General features: G+C 41.8%; 1 protein-coding gene across 1 annotated transcript; it reads left to right on the top strand.

Annotated features, from left to right (window-relative positions):
- The first annotated feature begins 3,795 nt into the window (after positions 1 to 3,795).
- On the top strand, positions 3,796 to 15,764 carry LOC142198618 (olfactory receptor 2B6-like). Its single transcript, XM_075269648.1, has 3 exons — positions 3,796 to 3,830; positions 7,097 to 7,262; positions 14,784 to 15,764. The coding sequence occupies exons 1-3, from the start codon at positions 3,796 to 3,798 to the stop codon at positions 15,762 to 15,764; spliced, it is 1,182 nt and encodes a 393-aa protein (XP_075125749.1).
- The last annotated feature ends 2,208 nt before the right edge of the window (positions 15,765 to 17,972 follow it).

The raw sequence follows: 17,972 nt of genomic DNA, 5'->3' as shown, positions 1-17,972 counted from the left end.
GTCCTATGTAACACCACAGATAACACAGTGATAACTCTCTATATACAGGTAATGTAGTAGATGTCACCGGCAGTCCTATGTAACACCACAGATAACACAGTGATAACTCTCTATATACAGGTAATGTAGTAGATGTCACCGGCAGTCCTATGTAACACCACAGATAACACAGTGATAACTCTCTATCTACAGGTAATGTAGTAGATGTCACCGGCAGTCCTATGTAACACCACAGATAACACAGTGATAACTCTCTATATACAGGTAATGTAGTAGATGTCACCGGCAGTCCTATGTAACACCACAGATAACACAGTGATAACTCTCTATCTACAGGTAATGTAGTAGATGTCACCGGCAGTCCTATGTAACACCACAGATAACACAGTGATAACTCTCTATATACAGGTAATGTAGTAGATGTCACCGGCAGTCCTATGTAACACACAGATAACACAGTGATAACTCTCTATATACAGGTAATGTAGTAGATGTCACCGGCAGTCCTATGTAACACCACAGATAACACAGTGATAACTCTCTATATACAGGTAATGTAGTAGATGTCACCGGCAGTCCTATGTAACACCACAGATAACACAGTGATAACTCTCTATATACAGGTAATGTAGTAGATGTAACCGGCAGTCCTATGTAACACCACAGATAACACAGTGATATCTCTCTAAATACAGGTAATGTAGTAGATGTCACCGGCAGTCCTATGTAACACCACAGATAACACAGTGATAACTCTCTATATACAAGTAATGTAGTAGATGTCACCGGCAGTCCTATGTAACACCACAGACCACACACAGTATATATACAGAATATATCTCCTATATACTGTATAGCGACACACACCTTTCCTGTACCTCTGCTTGTCTAGCTGATGACTCTATCTATGATGTGTGATGGTTGATGCTGACATACGCTGCACACACATGTTAGGCCATGCAGCCTGTGGCACGTTGTATATATCACTGCACGTTATATAGAGACCTTGTTACACATGAGGATCATTATTAGCACTTATCCTAATGAGCGGTCTGGGACTCTCCTCATCCACTGGGCTAAGCTGGAATGCAAATACTAATTGTACAAACAAAGTGATTGTATTGTCAATGGCCCGAGTTTACCAATATTTACACAAGGTAAACTTTGTCAGGTTTATCACAGTGACTGATGCTGGCAGACACATCCGGCCTATCTTTAGACACTTACTTTATTTCTAGTGTAAGTTCATGCCGCCTTTTATTTCTCTTACTGTAAGCCAGAATTTTAGGTGCATTTTTGGTTTCTCTCAGCACATTTGAGCCGCATCACCTGCCAAGCAAGATGCAAAAATTTTAGCTCGAGCTGCGTTCACCAAGATGAGCCAGAGTCTAGTTAGTTTTACTTTGTCAGAACATTGGACATGCCTTTTTTAAAATTTGGTTTTCTACATTGTAGATATATATCGAAGACATGAAAACAATCAAGAAAAAAAGCAACAAAATAAGAGTTCACAAACCTGACTATAGTAAGCTTCATGAGGTAGTCACCTGTAATGGTTTTTCAATTGTGAACGAGTCCGTAGATTTTTCATGGTTGTTTGATCTTCCTTCACTTTTCAGTCTAACTCATCCCAAACCATCTCAGTTGGGTTTCGGTCTGGTGATTGTGGAGATCATGTTATCTGACACCGCACTCCATCACATATCATGTGGAGCCTGTATCCTCTGCACTGGGTGCAATTCAACAACCAATTTACGTTACTGTTCTCACTCAAATTTATCATTCTTAAGTGACCTTCTCACACCATACACCCCTTCTTAGTTCCACAATCTCAGTACTGTCTTGCAACTGTATGCTGGTTCCTAATGAGAAGGGTAACAAGGTCTCATGTCCCACCACTATCTCTACAAGAGAGGACACCAGAACTTGCAACAAGCCCAGGTGGGTCTGCATATGGCACAGGTTCAACATCTGCTGCAAGTCCCACTGTGAGGGCTTCTGATTGGGGACCCCTCCCCAATTCCTAGTACCCAGCACTCATGCCATTAGTCCATCCAGCTCCGTTGGTACTCATGCCCAGTATCAGGGTTCTATCATCTATTCCCACTACCACTCTGTACTTTTTCAGGTTTCATTTCCAGACTTCTATGTCAGCGCTCATAACTCCAGTCTTCAGGATGGGAAGGCTAGTGACACCTTTAATTCCAACTGAAATACTTAAGGATGGACTGTGCCAAAATGGTGACCTGAAATTTGGTGTCGATCTCTCCTATCTAGCCCTTGTCAATGGGGTAACATAGGGCAAAAATATCCACAGTTTGTACATTGGTCCTGGTGGAGTCCTGGTGGGGTCTCTTTCACAAGAAGCATGTCCTGGAGAGAAGCAACCCCAAAACTTTGGCTTGTTCCTTCCTTTCCTAAGTTATTGCCTGAATTAGTTCTTGCTGTCTCAAGTATCCCACAGAAACCTTCTGAGGTTCTGATCTCCTAGCGCTGTCTCTGGGTTTGACAGGAGACCTCTGCTTATCCCAACTTTCCTATGCATCATGACCAGGAGCTCCAAGAGTTTATTACTGAATTGAGTCAGGGGCTCCTCCTGCCCTTGCCCTCACGAATAATTTTTTTCCACACAGTTGCCGAAAACATCTCTTTGGTCGGTCGGCTGCAGCATCTCTGGATTCCTCTGCTTGCAAACGGACAGCCATATTGGACATCCTGGTCACACATCCCAACTTCTCTTTCCAGTTATCCAGCAGCACCAGTGTTGGACTTGGGTGCCTAGGGCCCAGCAGTAAAATCTGGGGGCCCAGTATACAGCGACAGGCTAACATTACCTGACACTCGTTCCTATTAGTAGGCACTTACCTCTTGGGGTCCAGTCAGTAGTCCTCTGTCTGGCTCTTGCCTTAGACTAGGACCCTCCAAGCTCTATGAGATAGGTCTATGTGCCCAGATCTCAGGTAGTAGAAAGATGTTGCAGGATATTTGGTTGGGATGGAGAAGATGGAGCCCAGGGAGGAAGAAAAACTGGTGGCCTGACTCTGCACCTAGATATCATATCAGCGATCAAGGGTGTCAGTGCACAATATATCAAAATAAACTTGGTAGTATCTTAAATAACCTACACAGTATATTATAATGACACATAGTTTGATTGAGAAGTTGCATGAAGAGTATCTGTATGGAGAACAATGAGTGTACTGGGCCATACCAGGGTGAGATAGGGGCCCATCTGGCTCAGGGGCCCACTTGACAAATCACCTGTGGACCAGTCTGAGCCTGAGCAGACACTAGAGCCATCAAACTTCAGAAGCTCATGACTACCAAGTCTCCAGTCATCTGGTTGTTCCAGTGGGAATCTCTCTTCTCCTTGGGTGACATATACGGCAACCCCTACTGCTTCCATTAACCGAACCCACCATCCACTCGGTTTCTGGCACACTGTTACATACTCATCCCGTCTTGGTTTCTCGTGACTCTCATCCAGCATCTCCTCGGTTAGTTTACTCTTTCAGCCTTGATCCTCTGCCTGCTAACTGAGCTGTATATGCAACATGGCTCTTCAATAAGATTCAGAATGGAGTCAAAATCTATTTTTTTTTTTCAATTTTTATTAATTATAAAAATTTTTTAAAATAAAAGTACATACAAAAGTGACAAAGTGTCATGGCAAAGATACATATGGGCACTGTCAAGAAACAAATGACCACGTCGACCAGTTACATAAACATGACGTTAACAGACAACAGAAGAGGGAATGGAGGGAAGGCTAAACCCAGATAAGTCCATACGGGCATGATCAAGCGAGTGAATGTGGGGTACCAAAGGGGGTAGGTTGGAGACAATAGGCCTATGGAATCCAAACAATAACTAGGGGGAGAATGCATTGTTACCAAGATTTCCAGGTAGACAAATGTGGAGCTCCTCAAACTTGGAAAGTTGATTAACCTTTTCCTTCCACTAGGGGATGAAAGGGGGTTATTCTCGTGCCACTGAACGTGGATCAGTAGCTTGGCCACTAGGATTAACCAGGTGATAAGACTCGACCGTCTCAGAGAAAAGTTGGGTAAGGACCCACAAAGCAGGATGGTTTCAGGCTGTAGCTTCAATTCAACATGGCAAATTGACTTAATATCTCTCTCAATTGCCTCCATAAAGGACTAATTTTGAGGCATGTGACTCTTATGTGGGCAAGAGATCCCTCAGAGAGACTGCAGCGCCAACATCGATCAGAGGTAGAGACGTTCACTCTATGGAGGAACACCGGGGTGTTCTCCTGAATCCCAACACAACTAGAGAAACCATGGGAAGAGTCAAAATCTAATTTGGTTTATACAAATTTTCCTGGTCAACAAATTTGGTAAGCAAGAACATGAAATTCACTAAAAGTGATTGGCAATGCAGTGAATTTTTGGACACAACATTGTAGAATACTCAATATGTCAATTTCGAACTCCTCATGACAAAGTCTTCTACAATAACCATCGGTGAAGGTCTAGACATGCCGGTCTAATTCTCGAAATCTCTCTTTTCTCCTTACAAAAATTTTGGTGACCTCTTTGTTTTTAAGACTATAAATAATAGGATTTATCATGGGAAGCATAATAGTATTAAAAACAGAAACATATTTTTCTTGGTTGGATGTGTAACTGGACGAAGGTTCAAAGTAGGTGACCAGCGCCGTCCCGTAAAGCAAGGCCACCACTGTGAGATGGGAGCTACACGTAGAGAAGGCTTTAGACCTTGCGGCAGAATGAATCTTTAGAATAGAGGATATAATAAAAAAATATGATAATAAAATAAACAAAAATGGAAAGAGGATGACTATAAAAGTGAGAAAAAATGTTACAATATCATTCTGGTGAGTGCTATGGCAGGACAACTTTACTACAGGGAGAACTTCACATACAAAGTGATTGATCTGGTTTGGGTTACAAATCGTTACTGGCATGAGTAAAGATGGAACCACTGTGGTCAAAAAACTAGACACCCACACGAAGGCAAGGAGCTCGTAACATATGCTCCACCTCATGATAATGAGATAGTTGAGGGGTCTGCATATAGCGACATATCGATCATACGCCATGACAGCAAGTAGTAGACATTCTGTACCACCCAAGAAAAGCCCAAGATGGAATTGAATGTCACAAGCAAACAATGTGATTCTTTGACTAGAAGACAAGAGGTCCACCAGGAGGTTTGGAACTGTTCTCGAGGAATACAAAATATTGATCAAAGACAAATTGCAAAAAAAAAAGTACATAGGGGTGTGTAAATGGGAACTGGTGATGATCACACACACCATAAAGCTGTTTCCCACCATTGTTACTAAATAGATGAGCAAAAAGAAAAAGAAAAGTGCAAGGTTTATCTTAAAATTATTTGAAAATCCAAGGAGGATGACCTCAGTGGCAAGTGTCCTGTTAATTGGAAGGTCCATTGTCCAAAAAGCTTCAATCTACGAATGTGAAAGTTTTTACGTTAGGTTGGATGACTATGTGGTTTAGTCCCAAATAATAGTCCATAACATCAAAAAGAATCTCCGCTGCTGTGAAGGATTGTCTTGTCACAGGAAACTTCTAATATGGGAGACACAACGTCAATCGGCTGATCAATGCAGATCTGGTTGTAGACACTTTTGGAAATCAAGGGGCAGAAGCTGCAGCCAGTTGACTCCATTTTGGTTCACCCATCTGCCCAAGTCATATTATGGGGGGACTACAGTGTGTGCAAGATCCTTAAGTATACAGGGGGCCAAATAATGAACTTTTCATTTTCTGAACTTGTTGTTGGGGCATCCCTCCCATGTTTTGCTATGCCAATGGTTATTACTTTTCTATAGCAACTTCTTTGTATTCTTTTGGCTTTCAACATATCGTGTCACATCTGCTCCATTTATTGGGCACAGATCTGGCTTGAAATAGGTCAGTTTCGACAGAAACATCACCCTATAGATCTGAAAACTTTGGGGGCCAACAGCCACTTCAAAGGGACAGGGAGAGGTGAGGCAAGGTGAGTATAAGTGTTTGCTATTTTACTCACCCTCCCCGGACCTCCATTCACAATCTGGATTCTGAGGAGACCCTGGACGTTAATAATAATAACATTTCCAGTTCTTGCCGAACAAGTTTGACCTGAAATAAACCAAACAAATGTGAGGTTCTCCTATGTATAGTTAGGCCTCTGCGCCCACTGTATACACTGTATGTCAGGCATCTTCTCTACATTTTCAATGACCTGAAATGTAACCTTTTCAAAACCAAACTCCTTAACAGGGTTACAAGGGTACAGGGGTACAGGGGTAGCCGCACCTGAGGAGCCCAAACCTTCATCCACCACATAAGAAGACACCAATATTATAAATAACACATAGTAAGTGGAAACCCAACTACAGATTCCGGGGAACAAAGGATTTATGTTATAAGAAATCTCTTACAAATATCACTGCACTAAGTCCTGTCATCTCCTGTGTAAGAATCCAGAATGTATCTCAGTAAGTTCCTTCTTCTTTGTCTCTGGAATATTAAAGTTGTGGTCAAAAGTTTTGAGATTGACATGAATGTTATACGAGATTTCTGTGGTTATTGGAATACAAGTCTAAGCATTTCAGAAGCTTTTACAATTCTACTGACAAATACATCAAATATCTGCAAAGACTCAATATCTCCAGTGTGGACCCTTATTTTTTGAGATTTCTTCTATTCACCCTGGTAGGTTGGAAATCAACTTCTGGGACAAGTCCTGACTGATGACGACCCATTCTCAGTACTTGGAGTTCATCCAAATTTCTATCTGTTTGTTTGTCCACCTGCTTTTTGAGAATTGACTACAGGTTCCTAATGGGGCTTCACTTTTGCTAAGTGACATTGAACTCCATCAGATCGGAAACACATTGTTTATCCCGAAGTGTCTCCTGGATGGTTGAGAGAAGTTTCTCTTGGAGGAAGATAGTAATCTGTATTATTTTTTATGTTCTTAGACAAAATTGTGAATGAGTCCACTCTCTTGGATGAAAATCCACCCCACACATGAATGGTCTCAGGATCCTTTACTGTTGGCATGTCACATAGAGCTTATTTATTCTTCATTTTTCCAGATGTCTCGAGCAGTCTGAAGGATTCTTCATTAGAGGAAGTGAATTTACCCCAGTCCTCTGCAGTCCAATCCCCGTTCTTCATGCAGATTGTCAGTCTGGTCTTGATGTTCTTCTTGGAGAGAAAGAGCTCCTAGAGAAACGATTGTCTGGAAAAGAAAAGATGAGAGTAAGTTCTACCACAAATCTGTGTGACTGTCATACCAATAGTAAGGTGTCCTTGGACCATTCATGTGTGGGGTTGTTCATTCAGGAGAAAAGCAACTCCATACAGGGTCAAGAATCCAGAATAGGATCTAAAGATCCTCCAAGAGTAACTTCTCCCAACCATCCAGTAACAATTTGGTGGTGGACAATGTTTTATCCAGCCTGGTGGACACCATGTCACAAGGCAAAAGGGAGAACTACTAGTAAGAAGGCTCGAGGTACAAAACAATGAAATTTGGGGTTCATGGCCAGGACATTGTCAAGCTCTTAATACCATTGAGAACCTGTGGACAACTCTAGCAAAGTGGAGGACAAATACAAAAATTACAAAAATTGAGATGATAATAATAATAATAATAATAATAATAATAATAATAATAATAATAACTTTATTTATAATAATATATTTCTATAGCACCAACATGTTCTGCAGTGTGTTACAAATCAGAGGACATAAGAGCAGACAATATGAGACATTACAATGTGACAAATAAATATACATGTCACACAATAGGAGCGATGGTCCTGCTCACAAGAGCTTACAGTCTATGTGATAGAACCAAAGCACTGATTGGTGAGACTGGATTGTCAGATGTCAGGATTTGGTCCAGAAGTAGACATCCAGCAAACCAGAGAGAATTGTAGAACTCATAGAGTTGATGCCTGAACTGAGCCTGTCCCATCTTGTAGAATTCTTCAGCCAGTCTGATCCTTCAGTCCAATACATAGACACATACACTTACAGACCCCTACTCATATACACTTACACACCCCTGCTCACATACAGTACTCACACATATACTGCTCATATACACACCTACAGTACTCACACATATACTGCTCATATACACATACAGTACTCACACATATACTGCTCCTATACACACATACAGTACTCACACATATACTGCTCATATACAAACATACAGTACTCACACATATACTGCTCATATACACATACAGTACTCACACATATACTGCTCATATACACACCTACAGTACTCACACATATACTGCTCATATACACATACAGTACTCACACATATACTGCTCCTATACACACATACAGTACTCACACATATACTGCTCATATACAAACATACAGTACTCACACATATACTGCTCATATACACATACAGTACTCACACATATACTGCTCATATACAAACATACAGTACTCACACATATACTGCTCATATACACATACAGTACTCACACATATACTGCTCATATACAAACATACAGTACTCACACATACACTGCTCATATACACACATACAGTACTCACACATACACTGCTCATATACACATACAGTACTCACACATATACTGCTCATATACACATACAGTACTCACACATATACTGCTCATATACACATACAGTACTCACATATATACTGCTCATATACAAACATACAGTACTCACACATATACTGCTCACATGTCTGGTCCGTCAGTCCACGGCACAGATTTCACAGGACGTTATATGTAGATCTCTATTGACCTCCAGAGGCTCATTATTTCTTCAGGAGATACAATAATAAGGATCTGGGGATCTACAATTTGCTACATTGTATCCTGACATTACTGGGGGTCTATTGTACAGCACATAAACCCTTTAATGTCCTTCATTCTTCCACCAACATTAATGAAGAGAATATTAATGAACATCGCCCTGAACTTCCAACAATCATTACTGAAGCTATGGCCGTCCATCCATGACAGTAAAAGCAGAACATCTACCAGACAAACTGATGTATAAATATGGGCAGGGGGGTAATTACAGACTTCTGGGCCCTGGTGTGAGAGCCATCCCTTACATCCCATCCATACATGTGGCAGCATTTACATGTCTCTTTCTTCAGGTCCAGATTTCCATGGAGCTTTGTTCCCATCATGTGTGCACACAACCTTCCCATCGTTCCCATTCACTATCACTGCCCCCCATATTATAACCATGTGCCGCAGCCTCTACCACAGAATCCCTTCTTGACTATAGTCTGCTAGCCAACTGCTCATTTTGGCATTACATGGTTCAAGTTCTGCTCTGTGTCTAGCTGCTGTTGAGCTGCACATCAGAGACTTTAGGACTAAGGCTGGAGCTGATGGAGCTGACACGGCCCCTGCCACCCCTCCCCTACTGCCATGGCAGTTCAAGTTGAGCACTTTCCCCGGTCAGACCTGCGAGAGGATGGACAATGGTGCAGATAGGCATAGGCAGTGCTTACTATTGCCTTGTGCATGCTGGCTATTACTCTTGATGATCTGTTACCTGTATTCATATCCCTGACCTCTGGTTTTACCTTTGACTATTCTCTTGGATCTTGTTTCTGTACTGCATTGCTTGCCTGTTACCGACCCCTTGACTTGCTGACCTTCCTTTTGTTGTTTGTCTTGTCTGCGATCTGTGTCATCACCTATATCTAGGCTATCTAGGGTTTTGCCAAAAAGTTGTTTTCTGTTGCCTTGGACAGTTCAGGCAAGTAGGTGGGAACCGGGAGGGGTTCAGTTTAGGGCTCACTGTCTTGTCGTGCCCCTCCACCCAGGGTTCACCAGCAGCTAAGAGGAATTTCTCTTCTACCAGAACCCTTACATAAACTGTTTGAGAGCTCCGCGTCATATCCTGGTGCCCCAATAAATTTTTATAGGTCAAAAAGTTAGGCAGGAGCACTTTAACACTATAAAATATCACAGTGTTTAATCTTTTGTTGCTAGTATTTACCAACATTTGTGTTGTATCCAGCTGCTTCCCTCCTATACATCAGTAGGGGGTGTATATTCTGGTCAACGTAGTATTACATCTGTAGCTCCAGCACTATCCGGCCAATACTGCCTGGGATTATTTTAGCAGAGTGTCCTTATCTTTACAACTCCCACAATCAATACATCTTGTGGGTAACTGTGTCATTCTGTTTAACTCCCTAATGCCCAGATCAGTTTAGGAACTGCTGATTCTTTAAAACTGGGTATATAAGATACTATTACGGAGTTATTTCTTCACCTGTGTGTGATATCACAAATTTTTGTATATACTGTATGTGTTTTTAAATATTTCTAATAAAATTTGAAGTTTTATCCACACATTTGAGCCACAACAGTGTAACACGGAGAAGGGTGTTGCAGTAATCTAAGCGGGAGATTATGAGGGCATTGACTAGCATCTTTTTGGTTTCAGAAGTGAGGAAGGAGAGAATTCGATGGATGTTCTTGAGTTGGAGGCGGCAGGAGGTGCTGAGGGTTTATATGTGCAATTTAAGGATAGGTCAGAGTCAAAGGGTTATCCCAAGGCAGCGGACCCCTGGGACAGGGGTAATTGTGGTTCCATTAGCTCTGATAGGTGTTCAGGTGGAGGGGCCGAAAGCGGTGGGGGCAAAGATAATGAACTCTGTTTTCTCCATGTAGAGTTTGAGAAATTGGAAGGAGAAAAAGGAGGCTACGGCTACTAGACACTTTAAAACTTTGGCCAACAGAGACATAATGTCTAGTCCAGAAAGATATATTTGGGTGTCATCAGCATAGCAATGGTATTGAAAACTATGAGATTCTATGAGTTGGCCCAGGCCGAGGGTGTAGATGGAGAACAGGAGGGGTCCTAGGACGGAGCCTTGGGGGACACCTACAGAGAGAGGGCGAGGTGAGGAGGTGGTGTGCGAGTGGGAGACGCTGAATGTGCGGTCGGTGAGGTATGAGGAGATCCAGGAATGGGCCAGGTCTGACATACCAAGGGATGAGAGGGTATGAGATCCTCCCCCCATTGATCCATATGAGGTAAATTGATGTGACTGGAGAATATGATCGTTCCTCATGGATCCACATGAACTGTCCAGTCTTATATTCAGGAATCTTCTGTCTACAATCTCTTCTCATCTTTATCTATACCAGCTTTGGCTCAGAAGACATTTACCTAACCAAACTATTCCTCAAAATCAAATATTCCACCATTGAAGCCCCATGAGATGTAATGCACATGTACATGAAGGAATGTGTGCAGCGCAGGATTATTGGATTGTCCACCATTTACCATGTATGTATGTATGTGAAACCTCCAGTCTGGTATTAGGACATGAGATGAATGACTCTCCTGAATACTGAGTCTAATGAGATTTCTCTCTACAGCCCCTGATATTATCAGACCTAGCCAGGAAAATACAATCCACAAGCAGAGTTTGGAAATGTAACACCAAGGACCAAGGACCATCATGGGCCGGTTATATATTACGATTGAGGTAAGTTCCTATGTAGTACTAAGGATTTCCCAGACAAGCAGTGACTATTTCATTGACCACTATGACGACTTTTCACATCATCTGTTCACATGGCATGGTTCTCTATGGTAGCTGCCATTGTCGCGGTGACGTCTATTAGCTTCTCTGAGCCCTCATGCTACACCCATGGCTGCAGCCCAAAATCTAGAACGTACTAGGGTTAGATGTTAGATGGAGATGAGCAAACTGGATTGATTCAGATTTGGCCTGAATTTTTCACAAGTTTCGGGCTCAATCCAAACCCCAAAATTTTTGGATTCATCATCCACAAAACACCTATATACTCTAGGGTGTCTCTTCAGACCTCGTAATATAATAAGTGGAAGCCCAAAGAAGGTTCAGCAAAATAACAAACAGTTATACTCACCTTTCCTTACTACTCCTGGGCAATCTTAATGACATTTGGTGGCCTTCTCTTTTGCCCTCTGTTGTTGTGATGTGCCCTGTGGTCACTACTGGGACCCATTACCAGGCCACATCAGGTAACCCCGCCTACCAGGTTAGTGTTTTAAGAGCTAGGAAGAAGGCGGGGCTTGTGGCTTAGGAGATGTGGGCGGGTACAGGGCGCCCACATCTCCTAACCCGCCCACACTCTCCTAACCTGGGAGGCAGGGGGCAGCAAAGCGAAGAAGAACGAGAACACCAGGCACCGGACCAGCCATCTCTGCAGGTAAGTGGAAACCAGGGAGTACTAAGTAGCCAGAGGATTAAAAAAAAAAATCCTCTGGCTACTTAGTGATTAAAAAAAAATCACTACACAGCGTGGATTCTAACAATTAAAGTGTTCAATTGTTAGATTCCATGCTGTATAGTGAATAGGATTGTTTTTAAAATCTGATCTCCGATTAGTAAAAAAAATCCCATTGACTTACTTTGGGACCGGAATTGGGATCGAGATCGGGTTCGAATGAAAAATGATCGGAAATTGGATTTCAAAATCGATCCTGAAAAGTCAAGATCGGCTCAACCCTAGAACTGATACATTATAACAAACTAACTAGACGGGATAAATGTGTGCTGATGATGTGTGTAGGTCATAGAGGATTACTCAGACCGGACACATTGTAACAAATTTTTGGTTTTGAGAAGTATTATGTCTGGATATGAAAAAGACTTCTTTATAGGGTTGAGCCAATCTTGAGATTTCAGGATCGATTTTAAAATCCAAATTCCCATCATTTTCCAGCCGATCGCAATCGTGAAATTTGTTCAATCGGGATCTGATCTTTCCCAATCCCGATCGCTCAACCTTAATTCTATATTACACATACAATAGGGTTGAACCGATGTTGAGATTTCAAAATCCGATTTTTGATAATTTTCCAGTCGATCGCAATCCCGATCATGATTGTGAAATTTGCTCCATCGTCGATTGGGATCTGATCTTTCCCGATCCTGATCGCTCAACCCTACTTCTTGAATTTATCGATATTAAGTGTAAGATCTTGAAAATGGGAAGACAATGAAGCACAAAGTATATAAAAAGGAAGATGTGGGGGATTTGTAGACTTACAGTGTAACTACTAATATAGGCTGTGGTATCGGAAAGACATTGACCTCTTTCTGGAGCAGTTTTGCATAGAAAGGGAGGAAATTGGCCTGTCATGGGATAACTTTAGTGCTACACTTTCTATATTGTATTTTCTTACACTTTTTTTTTGTAAGTTGAAATTGTGAGATTTGGATTTATTCATTGTCCAGTTTTAGCTACATTTCTACGAATAAATTTGACCTTAATAAACTATAACCATATCATGTAACAGGTTGACTCTAAATTTGTGTTTATACCATAGATTATTTTTTACTCTTAGATACATTTTTTTATAACATCCCATGTGTGCTGCGGTTCCTCTGGAGCTCATTTGTACGAGAAAGAAAATCTCCTGTGTTTTGTTAACCATAAGAGATTTTTTGAAGCTCACGTTCAACAATATATAAAGGATCCCCAATGTGTGGGCACGAGCTGCTCCTGCGCCAATGCCCTCGGTGTAATTTTAATGTTCTTCAGCCACTTGGTTTGGTTCTGACTCATTGAAACATTTTAGTTATGTGTTCCTTGTTATTGCTTGGCCTCATGCCATTGGAGATATCTCAATATTTTGGAAAATTCAATAAATAGATTTCAGATTTCAGCTCTTGGTGACCATATGAATATTTTTTTTTTTTTTACATTTCTCCTGAATAGTTAAGGTTGTAGTGTTTTGGTTTTCAGGTTCCTTAGGAATATGTTTGGGATTGTCTCCATCCATTCTGTTGTTCATCTTTCTTCTCTTATATCTTCTCTTCTTTCTTTTCCAGTTTGCCTGGTCTACTCATGATTCACAAATAAATTTCCCTTGATTTTTCTGGAAATGTGACTTGATTTGGTCAACCATGCTTGAGTAGATCAATGTGAGTCATCTCCATCTTGTCCTTCATCAACTTGTTTCTTCCTTTTCATCTCTTCCAAGCATAATTGTCTTTTCCACTGATCTTGGACTTTTTATGATTTTGCTAAAGTAAAGTTTCCTTCAAGATATTTGAGGACATTTTGATTTGAGTTTGCCAAGGATTTGTCAAGGTTTGACTTGATTATTTTGATAGATAAAACTCATTCAGTTTCAACCCTTACGAATAGTGGCTCCAGAAGGTATCCAAGACTCCTGGAATTGTCTACATGACTGTCTTCTCAATAGAATTTAGTCTTGTCATGCTACCTCCAAAATAAAACAAGGTTTTAGTTTCAATAGGGTCAAAACTTTGACTTGACTTGTTACCTATTCAATTTTAGCTCTTGGTGACCATATAAATAGGGTTCCCCCAGAAAGCCCAGTCTTCAGGTGACATGCTCGTAACTTCTGGAATTGTCTACATTCATTTTGTTGTTTGTCATCCTCTTGTTGTTTTTTTCACCTGTTCTTCTGTCCATCATCTTGCTCATGTTGCTCTTCTGTCGTCTCGGACTCCAAGCAGAATTGTCTCCTCCATATTGCTTAGTCTTATCATGGTGTGTTTGACATTAAAGAAGGTTTCAATTTCAATACTTGTGGAAAACTTGACTTGACTTGGTACAGATTCAACTTCAGCTCTTGGTGACCTTATAAATAGGGTTACTCCAAAAAGTCCTAGTTTTGGTGACATCCTCATGATGTTTGGAATCATTTGCATCCATTTTGTTGTTTTTCACCATTTTGTTAGTTTTTTTCCCCACTTTTTCTGATCAGAATTGTCTTCAATAGTTCTTGGAAGACTTCTTTCTGTTACGTCTTATCTTCACGTCACCATATTCTCATCGTGAAGGGATGGAAGCCTACAACAAGACTCTTGCCACTGAAGTTGTTCTCTTAGGTTTTTCCAATGACCTCCGAATAAATATTGTTCTGTTTTTGTTCTTTTTCATCATCTACTTTGTGACTGTATTCGGAAACCTTTTTATGATTTTGCTCATCCTGATCAGCCCCCAACTACACATCCCGATGTACTTCTTCCTTTGCAATTTGTCCTTCATTGACCTTTTTTACTCTTCAACAGCGGTCCCTAAACTTTTGGTAGACCTCTTCTCCACCGAGAGAATCATCTCTCTTGGTGGTTGTGGCATCCAAATCTACATCAGTATTTTTCTCGGTGATACCGAGTGTTTATTGCTTGCCCTTATGGCTTATGATCGATACATTGCCATCTGCCACCCTCTTCACTACCCCATGTTGATGAGATGGACCATGTGTTGCCGACTGGCTGCTTTGGTGTGGATCGTGAGCTTTTGTATCTCTGTGGTCCCTTCACTTCTGATGCCCATGAAGGCCTGTAATCCGAACAGGATCAACCATTTCATGTGCGAGATCATAGCTACCATAAAACTCTCATGTGAAAATATCTATCTCAACGAGCTTGTAATATTTTCTATAAGTTTTTTCACTCTTCTCCTCCCATTTTTGTTCATCATTATAACCTACATTTGCATCATCTCCTCGGTGTTGAAGATTCAATCGGTGGAAAGATCCAAGGCATTTTCCACCTGCACCTCGCACATCATAGTGGTGGTTATGTTCTATTGTACGGCCATGGTTATGTATTTTGGACCGTCTTCTCAGTACTCAACGGACCAAGAAAAATATATCTCTGTGTTTTATGTTATTATCATTCCAATGTTGAATCCGCTCATCTACAGTCTGAAGAACAAAGAGGTGAAGAAAACTTTTCTATCACGCATAGAAAAGTGAACCTACAAAACCTTCCTTCATGGTCTTGGTCAAATATGGACATCACGTCTATAGAGGGATGGAACGAACTTAGTAGAACTTTTCATATGGTGTCTTTGACCTGACAGTGGCTCTCTGGATACCTCATTGACGTCACTGACTAGTGTTATGTCTAGTTGTTATAATGGTGTTGATTCTATTAAAGAACCATTTAAACTAAATAAAAATTATATTTTTTAATATTTTAGTGGGTGAATAAAATGCATTTATTAGATTGGTTACAATTAGAGATGAGCAAAGTTTTCAAAAATTCGATTGGATTTACCAAAAAGATTCCATTCTATCCGAATTAGGTATACATGGAGTTTTTGGCACTGATTTTGACGCTGAGTCCGCCTCAAAATCAGCCTCCAAAAAAGCCTCTCAATAGAACTCTTTTGACCAGTGATAGGGCCAAAATTGACCAACTAACTCAGGTATGAACTCAGCCTTACACGTCGATGTTAGTGCCAGGTATAAAGAACCGTGCAGAGGCCCAAGATCCTACTGCAGCGTGAAAGAGCGCCTCCTTTTACTCCGTTATCTGCTGATTCCACACAGATGTCTACAGAACCTTATACAACGCTTATACAAGTAGAGCCCCCCCTGTCTTCTCCGCCCCGCTGTTCGCTAGAAATCTCGTTTTTTGTCTTTATGCAAATGAGTTCTCTAGCAGCACTGGGGGCAGTCCTCAGCTCTCAAACAGCATTGGGGGCGTCCTCAATGCTGCAAGAGAACTCTCCAGCACCGCTTACATCTTCTTCAGGAACGGACTCTCTGCATGTCTTCTTCGGGAGCTGGGTTTAAACTTCTAGGCCTCGGGCTTCAGGCAGAGCTGACTACATATGCCCACAGGCCACAAGAAAAATGGCCGCTTACACAGTAAGGCCTGTGGGCATGGGCATTCGGCTCTGCCCGAGGCCTAGAAGTTTGAAGCCAGTTCTGGAAGAAGACACGCAGAGAGGCCATTCCTGAAGAAGATGGAGGCAGCACTGGAGAGTTTTCTTGCAGCATTGAGGACACCCCCAGTGCTGTTTGAGCGCTGAGGACTGCCCCCAGTGCTGCAAGAGAAATCATTTGCATAAAGACAAAAAACGGAATTTCTACCAAACGGCAGCACGGAGAAGACATCTAAAGGTAGGAGAAGAATAGCCTTTCTTAAGGCTATACCTACGTGTGATCTACAAAAAAATGTGATTTTAATGGTAGAATCTAGAGATGAGCTAAAATGTTTGAGGTTCAAAATCCGATTCGAACAGCCGCTCACTGGTCAACTATTTGAAGGGGAAGCATGTCTGGGGGGCATCTAACACACCCAAGTCCCTCTATTACTCCAACATCACAGCCTAACAACTACACATTTTACACACTCAATACCACCTCTCAGACAGTGGAAAAACACCTTGAAACATGTGTATTTGGCCCTTGGAGTGAGGAGAACCTGTCACCAGCATTGTACTGGGTACTTGCAGTGAGGAGAGCCTTGAACCAGCAGTGTATTTGGCCCTTGTAGTGAGTTGGAGTTGGCACCAGCATTGTTTTTGAAAGTCAGGGTGGATTGAGTCTCTAACCAGCAGAGTTGTGGGAAATTCATGGTGAAAGGAACCTCTAACCAGCTGAGTTGTGGGAAATTCATGGTGAAAGGAACCTCTAACCAGCAGAGTTGTGGGAAATTCATGGTGGAGGGAGCCTCTAACCAGCAGAGTTGTGGGAAATTCATGGTGGAGTGAGCCTCTAACCAGCAGAGTTTTGGGAAATTCATGGTGGAGGGAGCCTCTAACCAGCAGAGTTGTGGGAAATTCATGGTGGAGGGAGCCTCTAACCAGAAGAGTTTTGGGAAATTCATGGTGGAGGGAGCCTCTAACTAGCAGAGTTTTGGGAAATTCATGGTGGAGGGAGCCTCTAACCAGAAGAGTTTTGGGAAATTCATGGTGGAGGGAGCCTCAAACCAGCAGAGTTTTGGGAAATTCATGGTGGAGGGAGCCTCTAACCAGCAGAGTTTTGGGAAATTCATGGTGGAGGGAACCTCTAACCAGCAGAGTTGTGGGAAATTCATGGTGGAGGGAGCCTCTAACCAGCAGAGTTGTGGGAAATCAGGGTGGAGGGAGCCTCTAACTAGCAGAGTTGTGGGAAATTCATGGTGGAGGGAGCCTCTAACCAGCAGAGTTGTGGGAAATTCATGGTGGAGGG

The sequence above is a fragment of the Leptodactylus fuscus genome, chromosome 3 (assembly GCF_031893055.1).
Source record: "Leptodactylus fuscus isolate aLepFus1 chromosome 3, aLepFus1.hap2, whole genome shotgun sequence".
Classification (NCBI taxonomy): Eukaryota; Metazoa; Chordata; class Amphibia; order Anura; family Leptodactylidae; genus Leptodactylus; species Leptodactylus fuscus.
Note: the sequence above shows the minus strand (reverse complement) of the source record. Positions and strands in the feature narration are given on the sequence as shown.

Bases quoted from the DNA above. Each gene is read 5' to 3' on its own strand.
- LOC142198618 (XM_075269648.1), top strand. From the start codon at position 3,796: ATGATCAAGCGAGTGAATGTGGGGTACCAAAGGGG. The intron at 3,831-7,096 runs GTAGGTTGGAGA...TCATTTTTCCAG, and splicing joins AATGTGGGGTACCAAAGGGG to ATGTCTCGAGCAGTCTGAAG. The intron at 7,263-14,783 runs GTAAGTTCTACC...TGTCTTCAATAG, and splicing joins CTGGAAAAGAAAAGATGAGA to TTCTTGGAAGACTTCTTTCT.